General features: G+C 47.1%; 1 protein-coding gene across 1 annotated transcript in view; it reads left to right on the plus strand.

Moving 5' to 3' along the window:
* The window catches only part of PIK3C2B (phosphatidylinositol-4-phosphate 3-kinase catalytic subunit type 2 beta), a 397956-nt gene that overhangs the window by 219925 nt on the left and 162401 nt on the right, over positions 1–15630 (plus strand). The window contains exon 11 of the mRNA XM_086923460.1: positions 9866–10061. Coding sequence (XP_086779586.1) covers positions 9866–10061 — 196 coding nt within the window. The remainder of the gene's footprint in view (positions 1–9865; positions 10062–15630) is intronic.

Here is a 15630-nt window from a genome sequence, read left to right on the forward strand (position 1 = left end):
CTCACCTTGAGGGTTAAATATAGTACTGGAGCACTTGAAGATCCTGTACTGAGCACTTGCTTCGCTCTGCACCATGGACATTTACGTCAACATGAAACCCCGTCATTTGATGTCCCCAGGGCAAATATCGTATCGGAGCAGTTGCAGAACCTTGTGTTGGGTGCTTAAGTTGTCCTGTTCCTAGGGCATTTACAACATCTTGCAGGCTGCAGCCCCTCTGGGATAAATACAGTATCGAAGCACATGCACAAGGTGCACGTAAAGCAACACCCACCTTACACACCCGGGGACAGTGAGACCGTCTGAGCACTTACCACACCTTGCACTCGTGGAACTTTACGCATTACACAGCTCCTTCGCCTCATGGCACTAGGAGCAGCCGTAATGCCGGGTCACTAATTACAGTCTGCACTTTTTGCTCCCCTGGACATCTCACGCTCTGGTGCCAGAGGGCGCGGGGTTTACGGTGTCAGCATTTACGGAAATCTACTCCTGGTACATGTGTGGGCAGATGCACCGACACCACGTTCGCAATGGCACTTACTGCAGTGGGCACTTTGTTGAAACACAGTGAAGGCAATTATGGTGTCTGGGCGCTTTGGTGCCACCGAAGGGTGGAGAGGATAAAGTAGTAGCCTTCGCGGGTGCAGATCCAGCAATTAAGGCAAAATACACTGAAAGGACCAGTTCCACAAATTTCCACAAAGGCAAACTACATTATTGGTAATTTTTCAGCAACAGTCTCATGCCTCAGTCATTTTCAGCAGCTGCACTTCCTCTATGTCTTGCACAGTGAGGGGTGCATGCCCTGAAATTACCAAGGAGCGCCCTCAAAACCCCAGAGAATGCCTGCCTCCAGCACTCACAGCAACCTCCCCTATTTCGTTAAGTGTCAGGGTTCTTGCAGGAGGAGCGCTCACACTAACTTGCAGCATGAGTACTTGACTGTGCTTGCTAGAGTGGGCACAAGGGCGCTGCTCCAGGCACTTACACAAGTTATAGCATAAGATGCCCTACCAGTCAGTACTTCGCAGCACACTTCATCTGGAAGCTTGGGGCAACCTGCACTTGCAGCGGTGGCACTTTGAGCAGTTTTCACTGCTGCATTTACAGTACTTGTGTCAGCTGAGCACCTGTTGCATCAGGTGCCTCCTATGGCACGTGGGCACCCGCAGCTGCCCTCTTACACTGTGTAGAGCCCCCACCCAATACAACCATCAAGGGTCCTACATATGCACCATGGGAGCGTGCAAGCTGATTAACCTTGTAAAACAATACGTGTGGTGCACGCTGAGTGAAACAATCCGAAGATAACAAGGTTACTAGGTTACTCTGTAACGTTCGCGCTGGGATTAAGAGCACAGATATAGCGGTTTAAACATGAGAAGCGATGATTAGTGTCCAAATTAGCTGTTGAGGATCCTGTATGTTCGCAGTATAACCTGCATGGCCAGACACCTGTAATCACTCATTATGATCACGTCTGCTGAGGATCGTGTAAACAAACCTCTGTGAACTTATTTTGACGTGCGCTCACACATAAGACACTCTTTGTGTTTAAGGAGCGAGATACAATTTTTTTTTTTAAAACATCTCTGTAAGAGGGTGACATTTCATATGCCATGCACACTCTGTCGGTGGGGGGCACAGCTCATTTGTACGGCCATAAAGACCCCATAAAAAAGCCCAGCTGACCCTTCTCGTAGCCCTCCGTGAAGCCCATGTGAGATGCAGATTAGTGATAACTAATTGGGGGACGGTGGTAGGTGATGGTCGGTCCGCTGGGGGGGCCCCCTCATTGTGCTTTGCAGGGGGGCCCCCTCAAGTTTCGTTACGCCACTGAGAAGGCCTCTTGGGAAGAAAAGCTGTAGCCTGGTTGGTTGCGCTAGAATGAGACAATGGTTAACAGGTGCACAAAAACGGTTCAAGCGAAATCGCTGCAAAAACCAGCAGGTGGAAACAGTTCCCAACAAAGACGGACGCCTTGGAATCCTACGCAGTGCTTCGCGCGAGATATACTGAAAGATGTCCAGCCTCCCAAAAATATCTTCATTTATTTCCCTCTCTTAAATAGTTACGCAGGAGCCCCCGAGCTATAAACAGACGCTCTGTGAACACCCATCATGCGTTTGCCTAAGAGAAATGTAACCAAAAGCCATATTTTCTCTGTGGGCCTCTGCGCAGACCAAGGCGCCTAGAAGCCTGCCACAGAGCCGATCACTGCGCTATAAAGGTCTATTCACAGGTTAGTTCAAAAGCCTTGCGCAAGTTTACAAGGGCAGAGAGGCCGGGCAGGTTTCGGAGGGGCGCTGGGAGGAAAGCCACCAAGAGGAGGGCGGACGGGCTGTATGCCTCGGCAAAGCCGGCAGGGCTGGGCCGAGTCAGTGACGTGTTCGACCTGACACAGGACAGGCACGGCCAGCAAGGAGAGTGATTGGCAGGATTTGACGGCCTCCGCTCCGGCTCCGACCCCGGTCCGCAAATTTCTGCAAGGGATGGGTCACACACCACTCAGCCAGGTTGAATTCCCGAAGCCGGCGGCCCGACCCAGTTATTATGCATACCCACCAAGCAATGGGACTGCAGCGACGCGTTGTTGTTTTAATTTCAGTTTCACTTACTTGACCAGCCTGGCAACCTGCCAGCAGTTTGGGTCCCAGGGCCGTCAATCTTAGTCCTACTACCAATGACGTGTCGTGACTGCCCTGGGACAGTCAGCCCCCGCGCGCTGTGCGCAGTGCGCAACTTTGACGCGTCACGTGGTCACGCTCCAGTATGTGTTTAAAGTACTTACACATACGCTGCCATATTTATCACGTCTGAATTGGAACACATTTTTTGCTAAGCAAGGAAAGACGGCCGGTTCGGTTGGTTCCAGGTAAGGCGAAACCCGTACAGAAAGAGGGGTGCCGGGTGGTTACTGAAAGACCCACCCCTCTGAGCATCAGGTTTAGAACGTGTAATGTTTGCACAGTTTTATATAATCCAAACTACACGAAGGATTTGAGGTGCTTTACATGAGAACGTTAAATTACACAAGTTCACTTCCGGGGCCCCCACCTACGCTCCCTGCACAGGGCCACCATGAGCCTAGAGCCGGCCCTGCCAGTTCCATGCGTGAGTAGTAGGTCACGCTGCCGGGGGTTCGACCAAAGCATTATATTTTAACTGGCAAGCTCAATTACGCCTTGAGGAATTTCAGGTTTTGGAGGCTAGTGCAAGCTAGTCTCTTTTAAAAACAGCTTCTGGCCATGGGCTCTATTTGAATAATGTTCTAAATTCTGAGTTTAGATTCTACTGGCCTAGATTTAGCTTGAGTAGCATTCTTTTTTTGGTGGCATTCTGTCCTCTTGATTGGTGTATTAACTGTGAATACATCAGTTTGGTGGCTGTTCCTGATCGTGGAAGGTTCCTGTAGTGCTGCGTTGTACTGTTTTTCTATCCTCATGTTGATTGGCCTTACTTAACACAGGTGTGCAAAAGGGTTGTTGTATTGGTTGGCAGTTTGGGCAAATACTTGAAGCTGATGGTGATCGCCAGCTGTAGAGGTTATGTGTTTTTTAGTTAAGATAACTGTGTTTTTTGCCTCAAACTCTTTGAGCATGTGGAATCTTTCTGCAGCCCTTTGGATTATTGAATTAAAGTGTTCATGATCGTCCTGGGAGGGGTGTTGATCTGGTTTACAGGAGTAAGTAATCACTTTTTGGAGTCGTAGTTTTTCCGGTCCTACTCCTCATGCATGATTGGGTCTCCCCCCATCTGGCGCTCACTATTGTGTGTGCCTTCTCTTTTTGTATTCTAGGCACTTGATGTGAGGTCTAAACTGGACTTGGTGTCAATCAGTCAATCAATTAATATTTTTTAAGTTCGACTACTCACTCGTGAGGTTCTCAAGGCACTGAGGGGGCTGCAGGTCCGACTGGACCCTGAGATTCGGTCAAAGAGCCAGGTCTTGAGATTCTGCCTGAATTGGGTCAGCGACGGTGAGAGCCTGAGGTGGAGAGGCAGGGTTTTGCAAGTTCTGGCGGCGGGGTAGGAAAAGGATGTTCCTCCGGTCCTGGTCTTGCAGATCAGACGGACGGTGGCAGAGGCCAGATGGGTGGAGCTAAGGTGTCTGGTGGGTCCGTGAAATGAGAGGTGGGGGTTCAGGTATGCTGGTCCGGCGTCATGGAGGGCTTTGTAGGCGTACGTGAGGTGCTTGAAGGTGACTCTTTTGTCGACTGGTGCCAATGTAGTTCTTGCAGGTGTTCGGAGATGTGGCTACGGTGGAGGATGTTGAGGACCAGTCTGGCTGCTGCGTTCCTAACAATCTGTAGTTTCCTGAGGAGTTTCTGGGTGGCGCCTGCATAGAGTGCGTTGTCGAGGTCTAGTCTACTGCTGATGAGTGCGTGGGCGATAGTCTTTCTGGCCTCAGTGGGGATCCATCTGAAGATCTTTCGAAGCAGATGAAAGCAGGCGAAGGATAGAATGCTGGGGTAACCGGGTGCCTCTTTGGTTGCGCACTGAATGTGAAGTGGTAGTGGTGCTGTGGGTTGGTAGTGTCGCCTCCATGACTCTTTGGCGTGGATGTTAGTCTGTTAAGTGTTCTGGTGCTAATACGATCTACTGCTTTCTAAGTGTTCTCGAAGTCTTACTGCCATGTCGTTGTGTATCGAGATTTTGAAACAGCCTCTGCTATTTTGATATGCAACTATGTACTTTGTGCTCCTGGACATGAATGCCCAGGAGTGATTTTTGTGACATCCGTTTCAGACGTCTTTATATTGTGTGTTTCAGAAAAAAACACAAGTGCAGCATTTTGGGGGGTTGAACATGCCATACACATATATTTTAGTTTTTATTTTGCCTCTGTCTGATTGTGGTGCAATTTTTTTAATATTGTACCTCAAGACTTTTGAGGTCAAATGCTACATGGGATGAAAAGGGTCTGTTGTTCCTCACATACAGGGTGTCTGGCTGATATGCTTTGGTGTTTGTGTGGCTGAACTAGTCTGGATTTACACCCTCAGGACTCGCTAAATGCCTCACACCTACCAGTACTTTCAACAGTCGGATTCTCGTGTGCCCATTAGGCAGTCTTAAGCTTTAGGGGTTTCAAAAGCGGCCAGCTTGATGCTAAAGTCCAGTTGGCATCATCGCTGTAGGCTTTTTTATGATTGAAGCAGCAAAGAAGTATGTTTTGTCCCTAGTTTAAACAAATAATCCATTAAGTGAAAGATTGAAATGGGCTGTTAATGTTGAGTTTTCTGTGTTTATTCCTGTGGATTTAATAGGCACAGTACAGCATCATGTTTAGAGAAACATTGGTAAAGACAATAAGTTAGGCCTTTTTGACATATTTGTTTGCAAATAATGTTTGCTGCTACACCGCAGCATCTGCAAACAAAAAGGAAAAAAAGAACGACGAGGCAACCATGTCTGTAAGCACGTGCATACAATAACACCAGTGACGTAGGTGTTTTTTTTAGGTCTTGCCTGCTATAGGCTTTTGAGCGGTCTATAGGCAGAAGCCTATTGTAGTGGTGTTTGGGGGGAGAAAGCAGCACACGACAGAGAGATAGAAAACATGTGCATTCTTATGGAGCGCTGAAAGGAAAAGAAAGTTCTCTGTAAGGGAGAAGTGGAAGAATTCAAGTCGTCCAATCAAAAGGATGGTAAAGAGGCTGTGCTCCTTGGGAGGGAAAAACAAAGAAGGCAAATCAAAAAACAGGAAGCAAGCAAATGGAGTGACAACAAAGCCAACCAATGGAAATCTAAGACCACTGTTTTTAGGTCAAGCCTGGGCAGCGCATGCGCTGCTCTGAGCCATGCTGTATTGGAGTATGGAATAAAAGCCACGTCCACTCTCCGCCCATAATTGTCATTGGCTTGTGCCATTGTCTTTCATAAATGCTGGCTTCTGATTCCTTATTAGGTTTGTTAGTCCCTCCTTAGAACTGCCTTCTCTTCATTTGTAACCTCCCATGAGCACTGGCCCTTTTACTTCGGTTGTTACATGGTACTTCTTCTTTAGTCTGTAAGCACTATTTTCTTTAATGAGTTTCTCTTACTGCAGGAGGGTCTCTCGGGCGCAGTTGTGACCACCGGCTTGTTTATTTAACTTGTAGCAAACTGGGAGCTCTTCAGGGGCCATGGGAGGCAGATGGGGCAACTCAGCAATGGCTTCAAGCATTTGCAATGCAATAAAATCTCGCTTTTGCGAAAGTTTAAGCTATTGGCATTGTAATGATAATGACTTTTATTTGTTTTAAAAACCAAAACCTAAATAAAAAGGCATTGTCATTTACAAAGGCAATAGCTCAAACTCGAGGAAATGCGAGACCTATTGCATTACAGATGCTTTTTTTTTATAGTGTCCACAGAGGTCTTTAACAAACGGACACCTGAAAGCTGTCTGGTGGGTGAGACCTAATAAGGCTATCGTCCTGAGAAATTAATGTTTTGAATGTAGTGAGTCACATCTGTTTCAGGGGCAAAAATACTTAGTGAGTGATAAGCTGAGGAGTAGCCAGATACAGGTGTCTTTTAATGATTGGACCAAGTTGAACGAAGAATGCTGGCTCTGAAGATTGGAGTGTGATAAAGATGACGTCGGTCTAAGCAGGAAATGTTTTCCCATCAAACCAGAAAAAGCAAAGGCAATAGATCTGGCCGTGGCAAGCCTGCAGTAGTTTCTCCTCCTCTCTCTCTTTTTTTGTAAAAAACACATGCAATAGACATTAATAGTGTAAATGCAGTAACAATGTAGAATGTCTAAACGTGGCATCCATTTGTTTGCAAAAGAAGGCAAATAAAATCCCATCAGACAAAAAACTAATGAAGGCAGAGACTATTACTGTAGTGGACTACTTTCTGAGTGGATGTGCACTCCTATAACCATAATGGAAGAAGACACAGGGACCAATAATGAGGGAATGGCGAAGAAGAAATCTGGAAATTAAGTTGGACCTACGCTGTTGAGAGAACTTGTGAAAGAAGCAAGCTAAAAGGAGGTTGCCTTCTCCAGAGTGTCGTAGAAAAATAAACATTTTAAGCCAAATTGCCGCATGAATAAATTCAGCTGTGGGCATGTTTTGATCAAATGTGTTCATGTTGTCCAGTAGGAGCAAGGTGAAAAGGGATGAGGGTTTATTTTCAAAGGGTCTGCTAATTTGACAAGATGAAACAAACCAGGCATTTCAGTGTTATCCATTAAATACAGTAAGACTATCCGTACAGGAGGTTTTATGTAAGTACCGAGATGTATCTTTTACATGCATTGGAAGGGCAGGAGATGGTTCTCTGCTCTGCTGTGCTGTGCGTGTTCCGTATTCTAGATTCAAGCACTGCTGTCCTGCCAGTGTCCACCCTTCTGGTGATCTGCAGGAGGTGCCTACACTCTGGGTCGGATTGGTAAGGCGGCCAATGGACGATGGGCCGGTATCTGAGTTACAGCTGTGGGCTGCTTTTTTGGCCAGCGTGGGGCTGATATGGGCTATGGCTGTGTAGTTCAGATGCCCCAGCGGCCCAGTGGGGGCTTGAGCGCCCCTTCCGGAGCAGACGGCCTCTGATACCTCCCTTTTTCCAAGAGGAAGGAGGTGTCATTCCCAGTCTCTCTCTAGCCGGCCCAGTACTGTATACAGATTGAGCAGGGAACAAGGGTCCTGAGCATGAGCGGTCTCACTAATATTCAGGGGTGGTTCACCATTATGTACTTATCCGTGCACAAAGACTCCTGTCAACATTTGCATTTTTTTTTAGCACTGTGAAGTTAAGACCACATACCTCTTTAAGAGAATCCCCACCTTCCTTCTTTTTATAATACTTAAAACACTGAAGCAGTGTTTTGAGAAAGAAAGGAACTCTGCAAATGGTAGGACATTTTTAGGGTGCCCAGGCCTATTTTTGATCTCAATCCTGCTCACACCTATGCATTTTGCAGATATTTCTGACTTTCCATCTTGGCTTTGAGTGCTTTATTATGCAGCTGTACTGCAATACAGTCGGACACCACAAAATATCCTGCAGCTTTACTTCTGTGTGACCTTCACTGTCACCTGGGGCCAGGTATCCTGCAGCTTTTTGTTGTTCTGGAGCTCCTTTTCTGTTTACCTTCTATTGTGACCTGCAGCCAGATATTTTGCAGCTATTTCTGGGTACCTTATACTATGTAATCAGTCCCTGGAAGAAGGCACCGTTCCGGAGGAATGGAAGCAGGCGGTGGTAACACCCCTGATTAAGAAGCCCTCCTTGGATCCGACAAATCCGGCTAATTTTCGACCAATTTCTCTGCTTCCCTTCCCAATCAAAATCTTGGAAAAGGCTGTAAGCAGATCTTTATCCTGCTTTCTGGAGGAACATCATTTACTGGATAAGGATCAGTTCGGATTTCGGACCGGGCATGGGGCGGAGTCAGCTCTGTCCACTATGATGGACAACTTATGAATGCGGGCCGACAACGGGAATGTCACGTTATTAGTGCTTCTCGATATGTTGGCCGCGTTCGACACAGTGAGCCATTCAATCCTTTTGGAGAGGCTGGAGAGAATAGGAGTAAAAGGACGGGCCTTGCAATAGCTGCGGTCTTATCTGACAGGGAGACAACAGACAGTAACCTTGGCACCATTTACATCACGCAAATCGCCTATTGCCTATGGGGTTCCGCAGGGTTCTGCCATCAGCCCTATTCTTTTTAATATTTATCTGCAGCCGCTTTTTCCTATTATTAAATCATTCGGGGTTGACTTGGTCAACTACACGGACGACACACAATTGGCGTTCTCCTTGGAAGGAAAACAGGCAGTCTCTATGGATCTATTCCAAGAGTGTATGCGTCAGACCGCAGATTGGCTGCAGAGGAACTCCCTGCAGTTCAATGGAGGGAAGACCGAGGTGCTATACTGTTCACTGGCGAAGCTGCCTTTGCATACACCAGTGGAATTCAGGCTTTCCTCCGAGGAGGATCCGCTGGCTCCGACCAGTACGATACGAAACCTAAAGATAAGAACCTCCAAATGGAGTCGCAGGCAAATAAGACAGCTAGCGTGTGCTTTGGTCTGTTGCACTTGTTACTCCGGATACTTCCGATCCTACTGAAGGATCTGCGATCCTTGGTAGTAAGCAGCACAGTGATGAGCAGACTGGACTATTGCAATTCCTTGTATCTAGGGGCCCGTCAGTACATCTTTCAGGGGTTGCAAAGAGTCCAGTCTGCCGCTGCAAAACTGGTGCTGAACCTGCGGCGTAGCTAGTCTTCTACACATGCCCTGAGAGAGCTCCACTGGCTATCAATTAAGGAAAGTGTTCCCTTTAAATCCCTATGCCTGGTGTACAGAGCAATACACGAGATGGGTCCACTCCCATTACAGGAAAGGTTCACATGGTATCGTCCTGGGAGACAGCTTCTCTCTTCTGGTGCCAGTCTATTGGTAACTCTGAGATTTAAATGCTCCAGGTTGGGGGGGGGAGGGCCTTCAGTGTGGTTGGGGCTCAGTTGTGGAATGAGCTACCATAGAGGATTAGACAGATTGACTCTCTAACGGAATTCAGAAAGAGCCAAAAAACTTGGCTCTTTCCGAAAGTCTGATCCTTCATGCTCTATCTCTCTGTTCGTCATCATGATGATTGTGTGTTCCTATATCTGAGCGTCAGGATACCCGTAGGGTGGCAGTAGCGCTATATAAGCACATATACAATCTGTAATCTTAAATGTACTGAAAAAACAATAAGGGGATCTTCATTTGATTGGAGACACTTATTATTGCTGCTCTTAGGGTGCAGTCTATATGGCCGTCTGTTGCTTTGTGCGATGCTTGCCCTTCTGGTGTCGGAGACTCTTGAGATCTACTGGGAAAGGAACTGATGTCAAGTGTATGCTGTGTTACAGAGAAAGTAGTCGAAGCTGTGACTGCAGCCATCTTGGACCTGGTCCAGTTGTACTGCAGTGCCTTCAACGCGGACTTCCAGGCACTGGTACATGGGGATCGCAAGCAATACGTGACCCAAGATGCATCTCTTCTCACAAGTCCACTTTCCTTCACCATCTATGCTGCACATCGGATCCCTATCACCTGGGTGGCAAGGTGAGACAATTGAATTGTTATGTGACTTAGCATGCCTATATCCAGCCAGAAGGGTTGTTATATCTGTGTGATACTTGGCTGGTTTAACCCAGAGTCCCTGTGTATGTATCGTAGTGTGCCTATGCGAGCCATGTTGGATGACCCCGGATTCCTTTTATCTGTGTGATAGTTATCTTGAGATGGCTTGGCCCTAGATTTCAGCACACTGAATAGCAATCTGGGAGCTGGATCCCATGCATATAGGATAGCATGCTGGTAGGTGCAAGCTGACTGGGCAGGATTTCTTTCATCTGTACTGTACATGGGTGGGAGAGGCAGACTGACTGTGCCCCCCTCCATTTCCTGTATATGTATGGTGTCATGGCATGGATATGCAAACAACTTCAGTCGCTCATTCGTTTTTCATTTTAAAACACATTAATATTCACCTCATTACATTAGTCTGCAACTAAAAGGTGACAAGATGAACTTTGCAGAAAATCTACTTCTATGGGGCACGCTTTTCTTTCATAACATTTGATCTGTTTGAGTTAGAAACAATTCTGTTGAAGTCTAAAAATGAGTCTGTACATGACGGATAATATAACAAGAGGGTAAAATCCATAGTTATATGGAAAATGTAATGGCCACTTACTTTCAGTGGCATTGCGTATGTTTGTATGGTATCGTGGATATGACTGTCAAACCTACTCAATGCCCTTAACCCAGTACTTCTGTAGGGTTCCCCGTGGTTTAGAATGAATGGTTTGGGGTCTCGGTTCTCTCTGTATGGCCATCGCCCAGAGGGAGATGCTAGTTGGCCCTTCTAGATAGAGAGTGGACCGGTGAATGAGGTGACGAGCTGCATGCAGCGCTTCTCGTTAAAGCTGAAATGCATGCATTTTTCTGTTGCCTGCTAAGCTGCGCACAGTTTAGTGAGATGGCATAGCCGACAGGACTGATGGCCTCCCTCAGCACGGCCTGATAGCCCCCTGTGCCCATTCGGAGGTGGCGATTGTAATTTTCAGGTAGGTGTAGCCGTGTATGGGTGTCTGAGGAATGCTCAAGCAAGGATATTGTGAGGGAGAGATTGACTCTGAGAACTGCTGTGAAAGGATGCTTCTAGCGAGATGGGCGCTCGACACTGCAGGAGAGTCCCCTGCGAGAATGATTGATTGTGAAGGATGTCTCCAAGGTGGAGTGGGGTCTCGAGAAGGATCCAAATAGCTTCACAGGTCAGCATTAGATAGAGGCTAATCCACTACTGGGTGATCCCCTATGGTGGTCAGGTTCCACTTGCTATTCCATATGTTAAATTTCTTCTAATGTGGTGGGAGATAGGGTGTTGTGACATGTATATTCCCTTTGGGACTGCAGGCCCTCTTTGTCGATCATGGACTGGGACATTCCCTTATCCTTTGTCCCATGTGTAGGCTGTACGCCTCCGGGTGGCAAGCCAGACTCTAGCGGAGATTATCCAGCTGTGGGTTGTAAAAGAAATCCCTTTCCTATGTTAATCCCCAGACAAGAGGGACACGATTAGGTATTTTGTCTCAGTGGCCCCCAGGGCTGCACTGCTTTACTCCATGAGCTTGTTCCACATTTCCCTGGCAGGTAACTGTGCTCAGTTTGGGGAACCCCTTGGCCAGATTGTATGTGACAAGACAATGTATCCCTGAATGAATGTGTATATGATGCAAGGCCGTTTTCCGCAACTCTAGGTGAGTTCTGAGCCCCAGACGATAGATGCATGTGGTAGTGAAGCCCACCGTCCTATGACTCAGAGTAAAGGCTTGTCATCACACGGGTGTGTGCAGAGGAGATGTTGGATCTTTCCTGGACTTCTAAGACACCAGGTGGAGATGCTTTGGCTGTCCCGTTCCTCGGGAGCTCCATCCATGGTGATTGCTGCTCTGCACCCGCCAGTGCTTACTGTACAGGCCAGTGCTTGCTACACTGGACGGCAGATTGCATCGACCCATGCTCTCTTAATATGCACAGGCCTCTACGCGCGGACTAGTGGACCTCTGACCCTACTGGGTGGACCGCAAGGTGGCAGCAAACTGCATGTATTTGTCTGCTTCATGTATCCATTTGTTTACAAATACCCATTTCGTCCTTTTTTTGTGTCTGATTTACATTCCAATTTAGGGTGGTGACCTCTCTATGTAATAACCCTGTTTAGTTTTTTACTGTTGGCTGCAAATGGTGGCCACCAGTACTCAATGTGGGGACCGTGACTTGTTTTTCATCATCAAACTTTGACCCAGAGGAGGAGAGAGAAAAAGGAAGGAAAGGACCAAGTAGAGAAGTTTGGGAAAACTCCGACAATGGTAGAAAGCAGGACTTAAAAAGAAAGTGAGATGAAGCCATGAAGTGAGGGGTGGTGGAAGGCGGAGACATGGCACGAAATCAAGACTACTAGCCATCTTTGGTATTGATTCAGAAAAGGGGGTGGTGATGAACAGTGTCTGAATTAAGCAGACCACTCTTACCCAGTCCAAAGATCAGGGCTAGATCCATCACCGTTTTTTAGCTCACTGCACCATCCCAGCTCAGAACCTGGCTACATTCAAATTAGTCTGTTCCTGTCCCAGTGCATGATGGGAACAGGGCAAACCAAACTACCAAGCCAATTCTTATACTGGGAAGGAAACAAGCTACCGGGGACCGGTTTCTGGCATTTCAGCCGTCGTCGGCCCGGCTTGCTTGAATCCTGATGGTGCAATGAGCAAGGGACTCACATCTGAGTATACCCTTCCACGCTTATGGTGGACAAAATGATTCAGAAAAGGGGGTGGTGATGAACAGAGTGTCTGAATTAAGCAGACCACTCTTACCCAGTCCAAAGATCAGGGCTAGATCCATCACCGTTTTTTAGCTCACTGCACCATCCCAGCTCAGAACCTGGCTACATGCAAATTAGTCTGTTCCTGTCCCAGTGCATGATGGGAACAGGGCAAACCAAACTACCATGCCAATTCTTATACTGGGAAGGAAACAAGCTACCGGGGAACGGTTTCTGGCATTTCAGCCGTCGTCGGCCCGGCTTGCTTGAATCCTGATGGTGCAATGAGCAAGGGACTCACATCTGAGTAAACCCTTCCACGCTTATGGTGGACAAAATGATTCACCACCCCCTTTTCTGAATCGTTTTTGGCCACTATAGGTGTGGCAGGGTATACTCAGACATGCGTCCCTTTCTCACTGCTCCATCAGGATTCAAGCAAGCCGGGCCGACGACGGCTGAAATGCCAGAAACCGGTCCCCGGTAGCTTATCTCCTTTCTGGTGAAGAATTGGCTTGGTAGTTTAGTCTTCCCTGTTCCCATGATGCACTGGGCCAGGGACAGACTGATTTGCATATAGCCAGGTTCTGAACTGGGATGGTGCAGTGAGATAAATAACGGTGATGGATTAAGCCCTGATCTTTGGACTGGGTGAGAGTGGTCTGCTTAATTCAGACACTCTGTTCATCACCACCCCCTTTTCTGAATCGTTTTGGTATTGGGCACCCCTGGCAGCATGAGGCTACCCTGCACCTTTTCCCTCCCCAAATGCTGCACTTTTCATAACGGATACAATTCTACTCGTGTTCTTTCATTCGAAAATGCATTGCTATTAGGTACGTTAGTCTAATTATTTCTATGGACGCAAACTAAGACTATAAGGCCCAGCATGCATTATGTTGTGAAATAAAAGCCAAAACTGGAAGCAGTATCGTTGATAGGATGGAGTGAGGCGATGGGCGCTCCCATACTGAATGAAGCTGTTCATACTCTGGACTTTTGTCTTCAGTGGCCATGACAGCTTCATCTTTTAGGCATGTTCTGCTAGCATGGTAGGGGCCTGTGTCTGTACATAGAGCACCATATGGAATCATGCTGAACATGTGTGCTTGGTCCCTCCCTGAAGGAGTACCAGGCCAATCGAGGTTTCTCCCATTGTGTTTGTGGTTGATCAGTTAATGTGTTTGTTCATCGTAGTTGTTGTCTGGATGATGCATATTGTGCATGAGTGAAAGGGAACTGATTTGTGTGCAGAAGTCCTTCGTCTTATGACATTGTTAGCATGTTCTGCACAGAAATGTTAAAAGAAATGCCATTTGAGTGGGCAGGGAGGGGACGGGACCAGGCCTGCACCAGAGGCGGGCAGAATCCAAGAATGCAGAACGCTGCAGAGATACATTTACCACTACATTTTAAGTTTCTAATGTAGGATTTGTGTTGAACGCGCGCACACAAATAAAGATAATCGCGTTGTTAGTATTTCCGAACAAGCAGGTTTCACAGCTTTCAGTGTCGACCAAGGAAAAAAGCAAGATGTCTTCGAGCCTCTGAGGCGCAGCGCTCCTGTCCTGGGCTGTTCTTTTACAGGCCATTAATTTTAATTTGATCGGTTGAAGTGAACCAGGGCTACATACAACCAGGCTCGGTTCCGGGAATTTTGATCAGGATGGGCCACAGATACATTTGGGTGGGCCATTGCGGGTTCACAAATGGCACTGTCGCCAGTGTGAATGCGGGGGCAAGAATGGTTCCAAGTTCATATTTAATATAAAACTTGCTAATAAAAGAATGTTGAAATAAAAAAAGAATCACTTAATAAGTACTTCTCAGTGCTGTGCTGTAATGCGAAGTATTATTAATGTCAAAGCTTCTACATGTTAAAGAGATACGCTTTTTCGAATTTTGAAGAGCCGTTATCATATTTCACATCATGTTTGTTGTATGATTAGCAAACACTTTCAGGGCTCGGCTCGTGCACATGCTCTAAGAGCCAAGCCAGACCCTTGGCTCGGCTCCTCCTGTTAATGCGTTGGCGCACCCAACTGCAGCTTTCCTCAGACACGAGCTAGGCTTGCCACCAGATGGCCTTTGCAGGCATAACCAGTATTTAAATTTCTCTGGTAGTGCAAAAATATGGGAAATTACATAAAGCCGGTGCTTTTCCCTTTATCAGTACATATTTTAAATTGTAGGTGTTAAAACAAAAGCAATGCTCTTTAAAAAGATGTTCCAGAGGTTCCTTGACCCCTGACTGCGAATTAAAGTAAACAAAGTGGAATAAATCACAGCATTCGACACTGTGCTTCTCCCCAGCATCTTCGGCTCTGACTGGATGCGCCAAAGACAATGTTTGGGTACCCGCCCCCCCCCCCCCCTCCCCGAACCGGGCCTGGCTACAACTCCCAGAATGCATTTTTAAATGAAAGCCCAGAACCCGTGTGCCTTGGTAACATGAAGTAATCTGGTAAATGTACACCCGAGACAGCTCAGCTGTACCTCGGGTTACACGACTTTTATTACCTCCTGAGACTTTAAGCTCAATCTTTGTCACCCACCTTCCGGTGAAACCTTAGACAGCAGAGCTATCTTTCCAGTTGCACAGCTGCCAAATTACCCATAGACTGCAGACCTGTTCTTCAAATGGCACGGCTCGCCGAAGCAGCTAGGAAACGCCTCAAATACTGAGACAGCAGAGCTATCTCGCGGGTTACACCGCTCTATCCCTGCGGTTACTTACCTCATGTCTCCTGCTTTGGGTGCAGCTTAAAGAATGTTGCTTTCGAAAACAAAACCTGAACCGAC

This window comes from Lissotriton vulgaris, chromosome 5, assembly GCF_964263255.1.
Source record: "Lissotriton vulgaris chromosome 5, aLisVul1.2, whole genome shotgun sequence".
In the NCBI taxonomy this organism is placed as follows: Eukaryota; Metazoa; Chordata; class Amphibia; order Caudata; family Salamandridae; genus Lissotriton; species Lissotriton vulgaris.